This window comes from Schistocerca americana, chromosome 4 (assembly GCF_021461395.2).
Source record: "Schistocerca americana isolate TAMUIC-IGC-003095 chromosome 4, iqSchAmer2.1, whole genome shotgun sequence".
Taxonomy (NCBI): Eukaryota; Metazoa; Arthropoda; class Insecta; order Orthoptera; family Acrididae; genus Schistocerca; species Schistocerca americana.
Window position 1 is genome coordinate 715,514,101 of NC_060122.1, and position 18,718 is coordinate 715,532,818.

The following is an 18,718-nucleotide window of genomic DNA, read 5'->3' on the forward strand; positions in this document are numbered from 1 at the left end:
AGACGATGTTTAGAAAGGATAGATTGCATGCAACTGGTGGTGGAGTGTTCGTCGCTGTTAGTAGTAGTTTATCCTGTAGTGAAGTAGAAGTGGATAGTTCCCGTGAATTATTATGGGTGGAGGTTACACTCAACAACCGAGCTAGGTTAATAATTGGCTCCTTTTACCGACCTCCCGACTCAGCAGCATTAGTGGCAGAACAACTGAGAGAAAATTTGGGATACATTTCACATAAATTTTCTCAGCATGTTATAGTCTTAGGTGGAGATTTCAATTTACCAGATATAGACTGGGACACTCAGATGTTTAGGATGGGTGGTAGGGACAGAGCATCGAGTGACATTACACTGAGTGCACTATCCGAAAATTACCTCGAGCAATTAAACAGAGAACCGACTCGTGGAGATAACATCTTGGACCTACTGATAACAAACAGACCCGAACTTTTCGACTGTATAAGTGCAGAACAGGGAATCAGTGATCATAAGGCCGTTGCAGCATCCCTGAATATGGAAGTTAATAGGAATATAAAAAAAGGGAGGAAGGATTATCTGTTTAGCAAGAGTAATAGAAGGCAGATTTCAGACTACCTAACAGATCAAAATGAAAATTTCTGTTCCGACACTGACAATGTTGAATGTTAATGGAAAAGTTCAAGGCAATCGTAAAATGCATTTTAGACAGGTACGTGCCGAGTAAAACTGTGAGGGACGGGAAAAACCCACCGTGGTACAACAACAAAGTTAGGAAACTACTGCGAAAGCAAAGAGAGCTTCACTGCAAGTTTAAACGCAGCCAAAACCTCTCAGACAAACAGAAGCTAAACGATGTCAAAGTTAACGTAAGGAGGGCTATGCGTGAAGCGTTCAGTGAATTTGAAAGTAAAATTCTATGTACCGACTTGACAGAAAATCCTCGGAAGTTCTGGTCTTACGTTAAATCAGAAAGTGGCTCGAAACAGCATATCCAGACACTCCGGGATGATGATGGCATTGGAACAGAGGATGACACGCGTAAAGCTGAAATACTAAACACCTTTTTCCAAAGCTGTTTCACAGAGGAAGACCGCACTGCATTTCCTTCTTTAAATCCTCGCACAAACGAAAAAATGGCTGACATCGAAATAAGTGTCCAAGGAATAGAAAAGCAACTGGAATCACTCAACAGAGGAAAGTCCACTGGACCTGACGGGATACCAATTCGATTCTACACAGAGTATGCGAAAAAACTTGCCCCCCTTCTAACAGCCGTGTACCGCAAGTCTCTAGAGGAACGGAAGGTTCCAATTGATTGGAAAAGAGCAGATGCGCAAAACTATAGACCTATATCTCTGACGTCGATCTGTTGTAGAATTTTATAACATGTTTTTTGCTCGAGTATCATATCGTTTTTGGAAACCCAGAATCTACTACGTAGGAATCAACATGGATTCTGGAAACAGCGATCGTGTGAGACCCAACTCGCTTCATTTGTTCATGAGACCCAGAAAATATTAGATACAGGCTCCCAGGTAGATGCTATTTTTCTTGACTTCCAGAAGGCGTTCGATACAGTTCCGCACTGTCGCCTGATAAACAAAGTAAGAGCCTACGGAATATCAGACCAGCTGTGTGGCTGGATTGAAGAGTTTTTAGCAAACAGAACACAGCATGTTGTTATCAATGGAGAGACGTCTACAGACGTTAAAGTAACCTCTGGCGTGCCACAGGGGAGTGTTATGGGATCATTGCTTTTCACAATATATATAAATGACCTAGTAGACAGTGTCGGAAGTTCCATGCGGCTTTTCGCGGATGATGCTGTAGTATACAGAGAAGTTGCAGCATTAGAAAATTGTAGCGAAATGCAGGAAGATCTGCAGCGGATAGGCACTTGGTGCAGGGAGTGTCAACTGACCCTTAACATAGACAAATGTAATGTATTGCGAATACATAGAAAGAAGGATCCTTTATTGTATGATTATATGATAGCAGAACAAACACTGGTAGCAGTTACTTCTGTAAAATATCTGGGAGTATGCGTGCGGAACGATTTGAAGTGGAATGATCATATAAAATCAATTGTTGTAAGGCGGGTACCAGGTTGAGATTCATTGAGAGAGTGCTTAGAAAACGTAGTCCCCATCAACAAAGGAGGTGGCTTACAAAACACTCGTTCGACCTATACTTGAGTGTTGCTCATCAGTGTGGGATCCGTACCAGATCGGGTTGACGGAGGAGATAGAGAAGATCCAAAGAAGAGCAGCGCGTTTCATCACAGGGTTATTTGGTAACCGTGATAGCGTTACAGAGATGTTTAACAAACTCAAGTGGCAGACTCTGCAAGAGAGGCGCTCTGCATCGTGGTGTAGCTTGCTCGCCAGGTTTCGAGAGGGTGCGTTTCTGGATGAGGTATCGAATATATTGCTTCCCCCTACTTATACCTCCCGAGGAGATCACGAATGTAAAATTAGAGAAATTAGAGCGCGCACGGAGGCTTTCAGACAGTCGTTCTTCCCGCGAACCATACGCGACTGGAACAGGAAAGGGAGGTAATGACAGTGGCACGTAAAGTGCCCTCCGCCACACACCGTTGGGTGGCTTGCGGAGTATAAATGTAGATGCAGATGTAGATGAAGTGGCTCCCCCTCTACAACCGAGAGTAGTGCGCCCAAAGTGCTGGCATTTAAAACACAGCATGGGATTGGGGTAATAAGGCCATACACTGAGATGTAGGAAACCTGCCTTCACATGCTCCGGTAGTCTGGTGCAGTTAAAAGTAAGGATAAACGAGTCTGACTCCATGAGAGTGCCATCCACCCGTTTCGTAATGTGTTGCACGTCGACTATTCCTTCCCGGGACCATTCAGCTTTCAGTTCTTCTTGGGAATGTCAATGAAATCCCTGCAAGTCACAACACCTTTGCTGTAGTTCATGGTGTTGTGAAATTCAGTTTCTATCACCAACTCCCCAAGGCAATGTGCTTTCTGAAGGTTCTCGATTTCTTGTAAACTAGATGTTTGAACCAACAAGGTCCCATTTTGCAAGCATTCAACAGATTTCAAGGTGCCAGCAATGCTTTCTAAGCCTTTCTGTATATAAAATGGTGAAACTTTGTCAAAACATCTTGCACTCTGTTACTATTGACTGGCTACACGAGCCCTCTTGTTGGATTGGGTGTTGATACCTACCAGCGGCCCACCCTTTGTGCTGGGAGGTGGGAGGAGGCATAGAAGATTTCAAAAGATCCATCTCGGTCCCACGAGCAGCTAGGGAACTAGAAGTCCACCTAGATACAGCCCCGCGTGCCTATGTAAGCCTTATACAACTGATGTGCAGCAGGTTCCCCAGAGGTTGCCTGCTAACGACTGTTCCACCTCAAGAGCAATACATCTCATCAGTGTGCAGCACACCTTGAAATTGAGGTTTTTCTTTTAATAGACGTTTATTCCATCCTTGCAGTTCGGGCACTCAAGCCAAGATCCCCATTCCCTGAGACAAACAACATTCCACCATCATGTCACACGGTGGTCACTGAAGCATGCCCAGAGCTTACGGTGACGGGGGACGGGCACTTACCAGTCCCCAGCTCAGGAATCCTGGGGTCGCCAAGCCTGTACTCAGCAAATGAATGCCAAGCCCCTGGGGGCTTCTGTCTTATTCAATGTGTGTATGTAAATATGTGATAATGTCTGTGCACACACACTACTCTCTCTTATGTAATGCTCAAGATACTAACGCAAGATAGACATCAGAGGCACAGAATCATTAAAACGTCTACCTGGATTACCCATTATTTAAATTTATGCAAGAGTACCGATTCTACCCAATTGTAAGATGAGGTTTTTCCCCCAAATTCGTCATTTTAAAAATACAGGGTTGTCTTATAATCACAGATTAAACTAATGCTGCTAAGGTTAACATTTTACATTGTTTAGTACAGTATATAGGGGTAGTCTTACATTTACAGGAGTCATCTTCCATTTAGAGATGAAGCTTTGGCTACTGAGGATAGGTGTAGATTTATTTTGAACAATTCGGAAAAGTAAGGCTGAATAAACCATACTCATGTCCAAACATGCTCAAGATTTCCCAATATGCTGAGAAGCTCGATACAGTATTGACACTGCTCAAACAATAACGTGACGTCTGACTCGCATGGCTCTAGTGTAAGGGATACACGAGGAACTATGAACCACCCATTACAACAATCTATTGCTCTGCTTAAAATTTGGCAATTTTGTGAAATACAGAAGGAAACAGCACTAAATTCTATCATCTTACAAACTCTTGTTGTATCTGCACAGATTTGCAATAAAAGTTCTCATACATGTATGGATACCATGCACAAACATTAATGCTGTTTTTCAAGTACAGGTAACTTTCAAATGTGGAAATAATGTCCTTCAAAAAACATTACATGATTCTGAATCCAGATCAAGATTTTACTTGAATATGGGAGACAGTAATAATTTACTAAGTGGGCTGCAAATGAGAAATTCGGTGGCTGCTCACATATTAAAATACCAGGTAATATGTTGCAAGCTTTTAATAAGCTTTCGGACATGATGACATTCAGATGAAACAAGGAGAAAAATTCATCCAGAATGAAATGTCTAAATATTAAACTTTAATTATTGTCACAAGAATAAATTACAGTGGCAGTACACGTCACGGAGATCGTATCAACAGATGTCAGTAGATGGCGGGACAAGCAAAGTTCAAGAACTGGACTGAATAATGGTTGTGATCTTTTATTTTTGTAATTTTTGTATTATTTGCTGTTACATATGACTTGCAGACTAGAAGATGTTGCGGTCCATGTTTCACAGTTGCTCAAGCACAGCATTATGGATGGGTTGGAGGGAGAACAGTGATACCAGCTTGTATGAGAACTATATGAGTGCGGGGAGTTGAGTAGTGAGCAGGCGGCACATTAAGACATGTTGCCAAACATGGGAATCCATACCATGTACTTTGGCTTTTCAGGCACATCTACAATGTTTAAGCCACAGTTTGTCTGAATCGATTTGTATTCGGAAGTGAATTTACTTTTAAAACTGGACAAATACTCAACAAGAGTACTCGTTTCTGCAGGAGAGAGTGGAAAGTCTTGATAGGGGCCAGTGGCGTACTTGTGTGTTTATTGCTATAATTTTGTTGCCACTCACTGGTACACGCATTAACTGCTGATGTGCATGTATCAGCAGCTGGTTCTATGCAGCCAATGAGGGAGTGGTGGAGACACAATGTTTTGAAGCAAGAGACATTGTAACATTCTCATGTCAGTATAGAAGTGAAATGTGATATGCATTTGGCTAAAAATAGCTGTAATCTCAGGTCAGCTAAAAATAGCTGTGATCTCAGGTCCCACAGTAACCACAACCCCACAAATCTCAACATATTTGGAAGAAACGCCGAAATATTTATGTCAATGAAGATACAAATTTCACAGCTGTGCTATTGGGATGATTATGATTAAAAATAGTGATACCACATATGAAGGGGTTAGTAAGTCAAAAATGTAGAAAGGAAAATGGTCTGCCAATTAATTCAAATGACTTCTTTTCATTTATTTTGTTTCTTCTTGTATTAGCAAAATTTAGACTACCAATAAAGGGCATAAATTTACAATAGGTACAAGGTTAACTTTTAGGCAAATACTTCATGCCAATAAAACAGTTTGTAATACTGATTAATCAGACTATATTAAATTTTTCTGAAGAAGCCTCTTGAGGCAAAAGAAAGGGAGAGTCGTCTAATAATTAGGGTCATCATATTTTGGGTAAATATGGTAATATTGCCTTTCTAACTATAGTTTCCAGTTAAGGTTACCTGAGCATTTCTATTGCACTTTCATATAAGTTGTACTAATAACCATTATTAACGTAACATATCTTTTAATTTCTTCATTGTTTGCTATCAGCATAATTTAACAAGAACCTCAAATACTACAACAGTACTCTGGAACAGGTCAAATACATCGCCTCCTACACTGCATTCTCTTCAAGTTTCATCAATAAATACATTTCTATTCATGTTCCTTACTATTGACAGCAATGCCACAATTGTTCTGACAACAAATATACCTGACAAAACTTTAAGAAAGGTAGACAAAAAATATATCCGACAAAACTTAAAGAAAGGTAATATCATTTAATTTGGCACTAGTAGTATGAAAGAAATTGGACAGAAGGTAACAATATAATGAAAAGGACAGTTGCTACCAACCATATAGCAAGATGCTGTGTCTCAGAATGGCACAAGAAAAAGACCATCAGAAAGTTAGCTTTCAGCCAAATAGGCTTTTGTCAAACACACACACACACACACACACACACACACACACACACACACACACACACACACAAATCCAATTCTCACATGCGACCACAGTCTCTGGCAGCTGCAGCCGGACTGTGAGCAGCAGAGTATTATGGGAGAAGTGACTGGGGGCGGGGGAGGGGGGAGGAGGGGGTAAGGAGGAGCCTGGGGCGGGGGGCAGAGAGGGGGAGGAATAGGGACTGTAAAGTACTGCTCGGAGTGTGCAGGGATGACGTGAACAGTAGAATAGCTAGATGCAGTCATGAGGTTAGATGGAGGGCGGTGGGGAGACGGGGGGTAGCAGGAAAGGAGAGAAGTAAAAAGACTGGGTATGTTGGTAGAATAGAGGGCTACGTAGTGCTGGAATGGGAATAGGGAAGGGGCTAGATGGGTAAGGACAATAACAAATGAAGATTGAGGCCAGGAGGGTTACAGCAACATATGATATATTAAAACTTCCTGGCAGATTAAAACTGTGTGCCCGACCGAGACTCGAACTCGGGACCTTTGCCTTTCGCAGGCAAGTGCTCTACCACTGAGCTACCGAAGCACGACTCACGCCCGGTACTCACAGCTTTACTTCTGCCAGTACCTCGTCTCCTACCTTCCAAACTTTACAGAAGCTCTCCTGCGAACCTTGCAGAACTAGCACTCCTGAAAGAAAGGATATTGCGGAGACATGGCTTAGACACAGCCTGGGGGATGTTTCCAGAATGAGATTTTCACTCTGCAGCGGAGTGTGCGCTGATATGAAGCTTCCTGGCAGATTAAAACTGTGTGCCCAACCGAGACTCGAACTCGGGACCTTTGCCTTTCGCGGGCAAGTGCTCTATCACTGAGCTACCGAAGCACGACTCACGCCCGGGCGTCATGGTCAAAAGAAGTGCGGATGGTACCCTGGGCCATGGGGTATACAGTGAGAAAACACATGCCGACCTGTTTAAGACGGCCGCCTGCCCTCATGAGCTGAGTTCGTCAGCGCACCTGAAAATGGCGACATGTCTGATCACTGAAATATTGTGCCCGTTGGTCACTATGGACCGGCAGCACATCTGTGGACTGTTTGAGCAATAATGAAATAATAAAATAATGAATAGTGTTAGGGTCTTACTGGTTAGGGAGCCTGTTTCTGCAATAGGGATATTTTTTGAGAATGCACTCCACTAGCAAACAACGTAAAAATAGCAGTTGGAAATGAGAGGTTACTTACACGTCATATAATGCTGCATCATGAGATCTATAGGTTACCTGAAACCTTCTGTTTGTATTGTGAGGAATTATGAGCTTAAAGTGGTAATACTGAAATGAAGAACAATAAGCTTGCTGATTAACTGATAACTGTGATGCTAGACTGATGTGAATATTCTGACAGGTCAACTATTTGTTAACATTTTGTGAGTTTGTGAGGATTTAATTTTCTGTTTGAATGAGAGCAGTGCTTACAGTTGAGTGGAGAAATAGGGCAATGATTTGGTACAACTTCCATCCCCTCAATCTTGATCTGAATAGTAACTAAGTTTTGTGTTGGTGACTATTCTTTTTTCATAATGTAATGATTAGTAAATCTATGCTACTGCACATCTTGAGTTTTTGCTATTTTGCAAATGGAAAAAAGACACAAATCTTTCAAGTTTAACCAGTCTGAGACAGTTATGACTTAGAGTAATGTTTTGGTAGTGTAAAGTGCACTTGATTTTAAAATTTTTTCTAGTCATGACCTTTTGTACTATAGTCAATTTTAGTGCTTATTATTGTAATGTTATGAGAACTATGTGATGTATCTACTTATGATGTAATGACTATCATTTGCCGTAAGTGAAACATTTTTTTAGACTTAATCTACAAGTAAAAATGAGTGTACTGAAGTAGGGATTTTGTCTCACTTTTTTTCATGTACTGTGGCAGAGGAGAGCCACCTCCAAGGGAACTGATTGCAGTGCATTTCCTTGCTAACTGCCACTTGGATCTGTTGAAGGCGTGGACAGATTGCTGAGAAAGTGTGTTACAGCTCATTAAAAGTGTTAAAGTGATTGCAAAAAATACTAAACACTGAGCAAGTGAAATTTTTTTATCTAAACATGAACTGCAATGCACAGTGCAATTTAGTTTTTTTTTCTTTTTTGCTACCCATGAGGATTTATTTTGTTTAGCAAGACAGGACTTGTACCAAATGATATGTATCGTTATACGTAATCTTTGCTTACCCAAAAAGGACCACTTCTGATGAAGATACATATTTTTTTCTTACAAGTATAACTTGTGGATATTTTGTGTAATTTTTCAATACATTGTATGTAAATATTCTGTATGGGGACTTTCCTATGGCCAGTTAGTATAAGGATAAATTTGAAAAAAAAAAAAGTACTGTAGTTTTTGATAAGATTTCTTATGTAATATTTTTTTGCATGTAGATTTTAAACCCAATTTCTGGCTCACTTGTGGTCACTGAATTGCCCAGTTAGCCATTTGCAATATCTATCTGGTCAATGCAATGAGGGGGGTGATATGTCGAAGCAAGCTGGGATATTTTTACTTCCCTTCTTGTTTTGCCATCTGCCACCTTTAAATTCATTTTTTCGCTTTCAACTGATTACCATTAACATTTGTGAATAGAATATGCATTTTCATAAAAGAAAATATAACACCAGATCTAATTTCATGCTTAGTTTTAGGGATGTAATTGATTTTCTAATGTATTTTGACTATTCCCAGTTAGTATCTTTTGCTATAGGGTGACATCAGTAATTGTTTCATAACTTAAGTTCTATTGTTAACATATAAACAAATATAAATTCTGTAATAACTATAAATGTTTGGATGATGAAATGCTGGTAATCTTAAAGTATCTATTTGTCTCCAGTCTAAAACTTGTTAGCAAAGCCAGCCCTTAATTAATTCCAAAGTAATTAACAGTTTTGTCAAAATTATTGTTTGTGTACTTATATTTGTTAATTTCATGATTTAAACAAATAATTTGGTCTAACTCTTGTAGTGGAAGAAACTGTTAAGAGGAACAAATTTTTTGATGTATTCAGTTAATTTAATGAAGTAAGTTTTGATTGTAATTTCTGTAAATTAAACTTCGAACAATGTGTGGTTTCAGTACCTATTATTGTGATGATATATAAGGGCCCAAATTTTGATCACGAGACAGTCAGTCCATGGCAGAGTTTCAGACGAGAAACCTGTGTTGGTTAGAACAACAACAATGCTTCAATTTAACTGTGAAATAAGAGTCACACAATTAGGCCATGTGTAAAAACAATGACAGTATGTGCTCCATATGTACCTTTCTATTCTTCAAGAACTGTGAACACTGTGGTTAGGTTTTTACTGCTCATAGATGTTCAACAGGAAATTATTGTAGCAGTATGTGGAGGTTTGCCTGCACACTATTAATGAGGCTCATTGAAAGTTAAAACATAGTGCACTGGCCATATAACTGTGTATTATTAGGGGATTGTGAACAGTGAAATTTAAGTACTGTGAAAAGCAACTACGCACCTATTGGCTACATTATTTACAGTAGTCAGTGTTTGAATCTACAACCCATTTTTCAGCCAGTGTAGCAATGCAGTACGTCAACACTGAAGACAACAAACGCTCAATCGAAATAAATAAAGCAGGCAGAACCACTACACTCAGAAGACCACCCCAGAAGAAATGAAGAAATACTTGGGTGCCAGCATAACTGTTGCACTTCTAGGTTTCCCGAGGCTGAACATGCCTTGAGAACATACTACACGATATTCACTAATTTATGACAATATATCTAGGGACACATTTAAAACTCTGAGAAGCAATCTTAAAATTGTTGATGGTAATGCTGTTTTAAATGAGAGAGAAAGGAAGTGACACATTTTGGGAAGTTTGATTAATGTAAGAAAGAATTAGAAAAGCTTGTCTGGAAAATATACGACCAACTGGTATTTCAGTTGATGAGCACGTACTACCATTTCGTGTGAGTGTTAAAATGAAACAATGCTCACGGAAAACCAAAGCAAGAACTTTGTTGCCGCCTCTGTCAGTGGTTTGCTTCTGGATTTTTTTTCCTCTATGAGGGTACAGGAAGTGATATAAAATCAGAGGTGGTTTCTGTACAGCAAAACTTGATAGAGGAGGAAAAATTATTCCGAGATTAGCTGATTCACTATAAGAAAACATTTGTCTTTATATGGCTACGTATTTTACTTCCATTTCATTATTAGAGACATTACTGTCATAAAGGAAAATCATGGCTACTGCTACTATCATGAGGAACAAGATAACCAAATTTTGCAAGTTCAAAACAGATAATAATATAAAGTGAGAGGGTCAGGGTAGTGATGACCTCATAGTGAGAAAGGATGAAAAAGTTGCAACAACAAACTGGTTTGACAATAGGGCCATACATCTAGCATCCACAAACCAAGGTATTTTTCCAATTGGGAATTTCAGAAGACGGTCTAAGAAAGATGGTGCTTACATTCAGGTTTCTCAACCATGTGTTGTAAAATTATGTAACAGTAACATGGGAGGTGCAGACCTGCTGGGCAGAGTGATAAGCAAATATCTAATGAGAAACAGTAGCGCCCGAGTATTGACCCAATGCAGCATATGCTAGGTACTACTGAAATTTATCGAGACACCTAAGATTTTTGAATCTGCGTTTTTCTCGTACATATTTCATCTAGCGAAACCAAGTCAATTGGAATTTTTTTCATAAAATGTGGTCTTGGGTCTGAAGAGGTCGACACTTTAGAGTGCAAAAGGTGGAGAGAGTGACAAAGCTCAGAGAATTTTTTAATAAAGAAGACATAATTAAACTTACAATAATGAGCTACATTCACCAGCAAAATGTTTGAAAATGAAAAGGAGAACTGTACCATTGTGGAAATAGGTAGAGCCATGATAATCTGCCTTGTAATACTCCAAAGTATGTCTGGGTTACAATGATATGTTTGACATATTTTGGAATAATGTTGGATCTTCTAATATACCTGCAGCACCTTTGTGGAAACTGTGCTGTTGCAACGAGAATGTGATGAAATATTTACATAAGAAAATCTGTTTTCTATGCAACTATCTAGTACAAGGAACGAATACGACTGAAAGGAAAGCTATGAAAGGAAATTTGATTGACTATGTAGAAGGAACTGTAAGTGGACAAAAGAAAACAGTAACTATATCACAAGATGATTTTTAGTAAGAAAAATCAGTACTTTAGAACGAAGGCATGCCTAGCCCAGTAATTGTAAATACCCTTTGTCGATAATTTCTCAGTCCGACAACAAACTTAAAAGGTGATCTGACCATTGCTGTTCAAAATGGTCATAGAATGACTGGAGAACATGCCACGGAAAATGAAATGACTGAATGGTAGTTATGTGACTAACTGACAACCAACTGATAATGAGCTTTTTAGATACGTTGTTTCTGTAGGTTATAAAGACCCTCAAGAAGTTATGCAGTCAGAGCAAGGAAATTAATGAAACGACAATGTATCAAGAAACAACAGCATCCCAAGACTGTTGGCTTATGCGTTACACAGTTTTCCTTGAGGGCAAATGACCCATCCCAAGCTAAATAACTTGACAAAATGGAAGTGAATTCCGCAAGTTCTGGTAATTAAAAAAAAAAAAAAAAAAAAAAAAAAAAAAAAAAAAAAAAAAAAAAAAAAAAAAAAAAAAGTTTTCTGAGGCATAATTTTACAGAATATATATATATATATATATATATATATATATATATATATATATATATATATATATATATATATATATATATATGATGAAGTACTTAGCCTATAAATTATTTTGTTTGAATAGACTCTGGTTTTCATGATAAATTGTTCTATAAAAATAGAAGTTTTTTACTGACCTACCTTCATTAATGTGCCTTTCTTTGAAGTAAGGTAGCTGTACTCTATATGACCTTGTGCCTTTGTCTCAGTAACTATGACAGGAATCGGACAGATGGCACCTCATGCGCATTCAGGAAACTACATTTACTGTCTCTGCTTCTCACAGGGAGCACCATGACCATCAGCCATTTCATGGGTGAGCTTTTGTTGTTTACCATTCAGTCATCATCATTTTGTGCAGGTAAGCTTCTTGTGTTACTCTTTCATTACAGTTTTTCTAAAATAATGATACTGTGTCTGTTACTTCATGCAACTGTCCTATTTGGGCATTTTCGTTACAAAAAATATGAATTCTTGACGGAAGAACTGTGTTAATAACCCCGACGATTTCTGCTACATATGTGGCAAATATTGTCAAGAAAAGCGACAGAATATAAATAATTTTGTAAAACAAAGCTATTGGGCATACTTTGGAAAACAATTTGGCCAACAAGATAAAATGTTGGTCCCAGCACAAAGTTTGTAAGACTTGCGTAGAGTCGATTTGATATTGAAGTCATGGAGGATGAAAAGGTGCTTCCATTGCAACTACTGATGACATGGACAGAACCAAGAAACCACCTCAATGACTGCTACTTCTGTGGTGTGAATGTAGAAGATATGAATTGATACAAAAAGTGCTCTTGGATTTATGCAAATATACAATCTGCTAAGCCACCAATATTGCATAGGTTAATTTGCCAATACCGGTATTTGCTACCTTGTCTGATGATCACTGCGATGATGTTGAAATGTAAAGGCAGTCAGAGTAAAAGCAATAGTGAAAGTGAATTCAAAGAATGCAGTCCTACACTGCAAGGTCTTTCTCAGAGTGAGCTAAACGACTTGATTCAACATTTAAATACACTTAAGAAACCAGCTGAGCTTCTTGCGCCAAGACTAAAAGAAAACCATTGTGTTCAGCCTGCTGTATCAATAACATCCTACTGAACTAGAGAGTGTGTCATTCTTCCATACTTTAACAAGATGAATGATACTGTATATTTTAGGGATATTTATGGTTTTTAAAACTTAATGGGGCTTCCAGTATACCAATCAAAAGACTGGCAACTTTTCCTAGATAAGTCAAACAAAAGTTTTAAATGCGTGTTACTGCATAACAGAAATAAATTAGTTTTGATCCCAAAACCTTATTCAATTACTCTTAAGGAAGAATATGAAACTGTTAAACTTTTTTAGAGACAATTTCATTTTATCAACATCAGTGGTCAGTGTGTGTAGATTTAAAACTCGTGAATTTTTTATTGGGTTAGCAAAGCGGATATACTAAATATCCCTGTGTTTTTTTTTTTTTGTCTGTGGGACAGTCGTGTGAAAAATGAACATTGGAGCAGGAAAAACTGGCTGCCGAGAATGAACATGACCATAGGAAAAGAGAACATCATTCATTAAACATTGGTCAGTCGCGGAAAAAATCATTCTTCCGTCACTCCATACTAAACTTCGGCTTATAAAATTTTTTGTTAAGAGTTTAGATAGGAATGGCAATTGATTCAAATACATTTGTCAATCATTTTATGGTCTCAGTATAGAAAAGTTAAAAGCAGGTGTTTTTGATGGGCCACAAATACATAATCTTACAAACATCGAAAATTTCACACATGATGCAAGGTGAATTGGAAGCATGGACAAGGTTTGAACCAGTTTATTTATTTTATTTTTAATCACAAAGCTGAAGAATATTCTGAAGCAATAGGAAAAAAGTGGCAGAATTTCCAAAAATTAGGGGCTAATATCACGGTCAAATTGCATTTTTTTGCACATTCATTTAGATAAATTACCTGACAACTTGGACAATTACAGGGGAATGGTTCCAACATGACATCAAATTATGGAGGAAAGATATCAAGGCCATTAGGATCTCCATATGATGGTAGACTACTGCTGGAACTTCCAGAGAGACTGCCCGGACCAAAAACAGCGAAGAAAATCCCATATAAAACTTTTTCTTAGTTCTTATTGATTTTTTTAAAAAATAATTTACAGCAGTTTGTCTTGAAGTTATTCGACAATTTCAAACAAACAAATGTTTTAAAAAAACATTCTCCTCTTTTTTAAAATTTAATTTCCAGTATAAATGGATTGCCTTTATCTCAAAAAGTAGAATGAATTCAACATAACTATTATTATTTTCATGTTCAGCAGAGTAAAATTAAATGAAATTGATTAATAAACCCCATGCCACAGAGTCAGTGCTAGCCTGTGTAATCAATGTTAAACTGGTAATTAAGCCCTTTTTACAAAAATAAGATGATGGTTATTACCACACGTTTCGTCTTGAGTCAACATTATCAAGTGTTGATGCAACACTTGTTATAATGTCATAAAACCTGCTCTGATAAAGGTATGTTCTGCTTTCTGAAAGGTGATTTGGAGGATTTACATGAAACTACTTCATGAATATTGTGATAGCTCTGACAAAGAACATTATTTGAAGAAACATCATTAGCGTCTAAACACCTCATTGTTGAGACAAAATACATAGCACCTACATAAATGATGAGTGATTTCAGACATGAGGCAGACCCCTGACTTTTTGTGAAGCATAAGGATTCCACCAAAGCTGCCGAAATTTATCATGTTGTTGAGGGTTTCATGATAAGTAATTGTGAGTATTAGCTTTAAGTTTTTTGTTAAGTGAAAAAGACTGCTAGCCTCACTTCGAAGTATTCAGCACAGCTGTGCATTTGCAGCATTCACTGAGATGATTGAGCTCAGCTGATTATTCTTTAACCTGAACCATAGGGTGGAGACTTGTAGAATTGCCCTGGACATATCAGCTGTGTACTACTCTCCAGAAGTGGTTGCTCAGAAAAAGGGGAAGGCGTCATATATTAAGTTGCATTTGCACAACGGTAGAGAGTTGACTGATTCCCAGACCATAAATACAGTAAAGTCACAGCAATACATGGAAAGTACACCAGAAAAATAGATTTGATGCCTCTAGGTGGAGGTGGTTGTATGTTTATAACAGCAACAAGGAACATTAGGTTTAGTGAACTAATACTGCGAACTAATACGGAAATGAGGAACTGGAGATGACGGACTTTGATTAAAAACTGAATATTTCTATTGCCAACAGAAATTTTATAATATTGTTGCTCAGAATAACCCTAAGGTCTGGCAACAGAAACGCATTAGTGATACTGGTATGTAATACTGAGCATCCGACAAACAGATAGAAGAAGCTGACGTTCTTAAATTTTTTGCGGTTACAGCTCGATAATACATTCAACTTGGAGGAGCATATCACAAAACTGCTGAAGCAGCCTAAACAAATCTCTATTTGCAATGCCAATGTTATCAGACATAGGTGACAAAAGTAAAAAAGCCAGTGTAGTTTTCTATCACAAGGAATTATATTTTGGGGTAACTCATCACCCACGTGGGTTCAAAAATGAGTAATAAGAATAATTTATGGTATGAACTCTAGAACATCATCATGGACTGATCTGCTTAGGGAACTATGGATACTAATTATTGCTTCCCACTATCTCTATTCTTTAACAAAGTTTGACATTATGAATGTGTCTCTTTCAGGCTAACAGCTCAGTTCATTTAATCAGTACCAGAAATAACAATAATCTTCACAAAGATTTAGTCACTTTGGTCCAGAAAGATGTCCACAACTCAGGAAGATATTTTCAATAACTTGCCCGCAGCTGTAAGAAAAATTAACCACTAATAAAGTTCAGCTTAACAGGAGCCTAAAGGATATATCTGTGGTCAACTCTTACTCCACCAATGAATTTCTTAGCAGGACTAACTGATATGTATATGTTACTAATAATATTTAATAATGCAAGTATTATGTACCTTCCAACTTCTATACAAATTCAGTGCATTAATGTAATTATTGTAAATAAGTGCCGCAAAATGATTTTTCCATGTCATAATTCATGACTACAACACCCTACGAATTATCGTAAGCATCTTACTGTACTGAACATTTGTGTTTTGCGATAAGCTATTTATTACCTTGTAAATAAGATTGTTTACCTTTTCTTACTTATTCCACATGGAATATTTTTTATCTGTCAATCTCTATTGCGCACTCTTGTTTTTCTGACATTTTTTTACATCCTGGAGTGTTTTCTAACTACAGATCTATTGGAAGAAAAAGTACATCTAATCTAATTTGCCCTTCTTACAAACACGACCGGTCTACCCCAGCAGTGCAAGACTATTCACTGAATGGGCGAATCTCAGTATAGATCCACTGCAATTTGAAATAAATTCGGTAGAAATTCCACTAGGGTCCAATGCCTCTGTTCTGTGACTGGCTCAACTGTTTCACAATAATGGAAGTTATTCGTTTTTATTGCAAGATTTTGTTACTGTCAGTTTAAACACCATACCAGGTGTGTGTGTGTGTAGGTGTGTGTGTGTGTGTGTGTGTGTGTGTGTGTGTGTGTGTGTGTGTGTGTGTGTGAGAGAGAGAGAGAGAGAGAGAGAGAGAGAGAGAGAGAGAGGCGGGAGGGGGGATCGATGTGATTGTATACAGGACCTGTAGTTCTTAGTGTTTATTCACAGATCTATTGCCAGGATCTGACAAATGGACATACAAGTTTTCTCTACTATGAGATATTTGAATTCTTGAATCTTCAAATGGTATGTACTCTATTATGTAAGACCATTCAGTCTGTGAAGTAGGATTCCATTTTTCTGAATGTAAAACAAAAGACGATAATAACTCACCGAGAGCTGGCTCACACATTCTTCCTGGACCTGCTTCAGCATACGTTTTTGCTCAGTAAGGAGTTGCTCCCTCTTAGTCAAATGGGCCTCTAGCTCCACTAGTCGAGCACGGGCTGCTTCCAGTGCAGCCGACTTTTGTTCCAAAAGCTCACGAACATCTACAAAAGAAAAAACAAGAAATAATGTTTTAGAATTAATGGAGAAATGGATCAGATGCCAATACTTACCTTTAGGCTGACTAATCAGAAATCACATAAGGAGGATTTGAGAAATACATACTCATAAATGAGGAAAAATATTTTGTGCCAAATGTTGTGCAGTGGGCTTCAAAAATATTTTCCCCCTCCTTCCTCTATCAAGAAATGACACAACAATTGAATTTAAGAAACTGAAGAATCAGAAGGGAATTACATACGCACCTGGAGAGGTAAATGCTGTAGTAATATTTCCCACATATTATTGGACGTGCCTGTACGCAACCCAACATATAATCTTTACTGTGTGAAGCTATCTATCCTTCTCCTTATACTGTTGTTAATTATCCAGATTACTTCCAAGCAATTAAATCTTATTTTGTAGAACTAGACCTCGCGCAGGTCAATCTGGCACTCCATTTGTCCATTTCCCTCTCTTTGTATGGCTAGGAAAACTTGGATAAAATTCCATTGCATAATTTCTAGGGAGTCTTGTTTTCACTCCACCCAATCATCATCATAATCATCATGCATTAAACTTTTCTTTAGTTTTGTCTGTTATAATACCCATTGTTTCCTTGGTCTTACTTGCCTCCTCTTCCCAACTGCTTTAAATCATTTTATCTGGGCACATAATATTTCTTCATTTATTTTTTCAAGTTGTTCATTCCAGTTTCTCCGATTTTCTTGTACTTTACTGTGGATATTAAATATGAACAGTTCTTCCCTAACGTCTGAATTTCGAAATCTGTTGGCTATTGTGCATCCCTTTACTGCTTTTAGAAAACCTCATCTCTGTTGCTTGTATGTGACCTCCTTGATGTTTGTTTATAACCCATGATTCAATTCTGTAAACAAGAGTTGTAACTGCCATTGTTTTATAAGATTTCAATCTTGCTTCTTTCATCATTTTATTTTTTGGGACTACTGTTCATAGTTCCACGTACAGTGCCAAACTTTGCTAATTTCTTCTCTATGTCTTTGTCATAGTCACACGTTGTTGTTGTAGTGGTCTTCAGTCCTGAGACTGGTTTGATGCAGCTCTCCATGCTACTCTATCCTGTGCAAGCTTCTTCATCTCCCACTAGCTACTGCAACCTACATCCTTCTGAATCTACTTAGTGTATTCATCTCTTGGTCTCCCTCTACGATTTTTACCCTCCACGCTGCCCTCCAATACTAAATTGGTGATCCGTTGATGCCTCAGAACATGTCCTACCAACCGATCCCTTCTTCTGGTCAAGTTGTGCCACAAACTTCTCTTCTCCTCAATCCTATTCAATACTTCCTCATTAGTTATGTGATCTACCCATCTAATCTTCAGCATTCTTCAGTAGCACCACATTTCGAAAGCTTCTATTCTCTTCTTGTCCAAACAATTTATCGTCCAAGTTTCACTTCCATAAATGGCTATACTCCCTACAAATACTTTCAGGAACGACTTCCTGACACTTAAATCTATACTCGATGTTAACAAATTTCTCTTCTTCAGAAATGATTTCCTTGCCATTGCCAGTCTACATTTTATATCCTCTCTCCTTCGACCATCATCAGTTATTTTGCTCCCCAAATAGCAAAACTCCTTTACTACTTTAAGTGTCTCATTTCCTAATCTAATTCCC

The 18,718-nt window shown here is 38.1% G+C and overlaps 1 protein-coding gene and 1 long non-coding RNA gene across 3 annotated transcripts in view; one reads left to right on the top strand and one right to left on the bottom strand.

The window, feature by feature from the left end:
* LOC124614039 overlaps positions 1 to 9,292 on the top strand; it is a 49,362-nt gene extending 40,070 nt beyond the window's left edge. The window contains exon 3 of the long non-coding RNA XR_006979683.1: positions 8,208 to 9,292. This is a non-coding gene — a long non-coding RNA (uncharacterized LOC124614039). The remainder of the gene's footprint in view (positions 1 to 8,207) is intronic.
* LOC124614038 (hamartin) overlaps positions 1 to 18,718 on the bottom strand; it is a gene marked incomplete in the record, with an annotated part of 233,167 nt that overhangs the window by 17,524 nt on the left and 196,925 nt on the right. For both annotated transcript variants that reach the window (XM_047142869.1, XM_047142868.1), the window contains 1 exon segment: positions 16,903 to 17,060. In XM_047142869.1, coding sequence (XP_046998825.1) covers positions 16,903 to 17,060 — 158 coding nt within the window.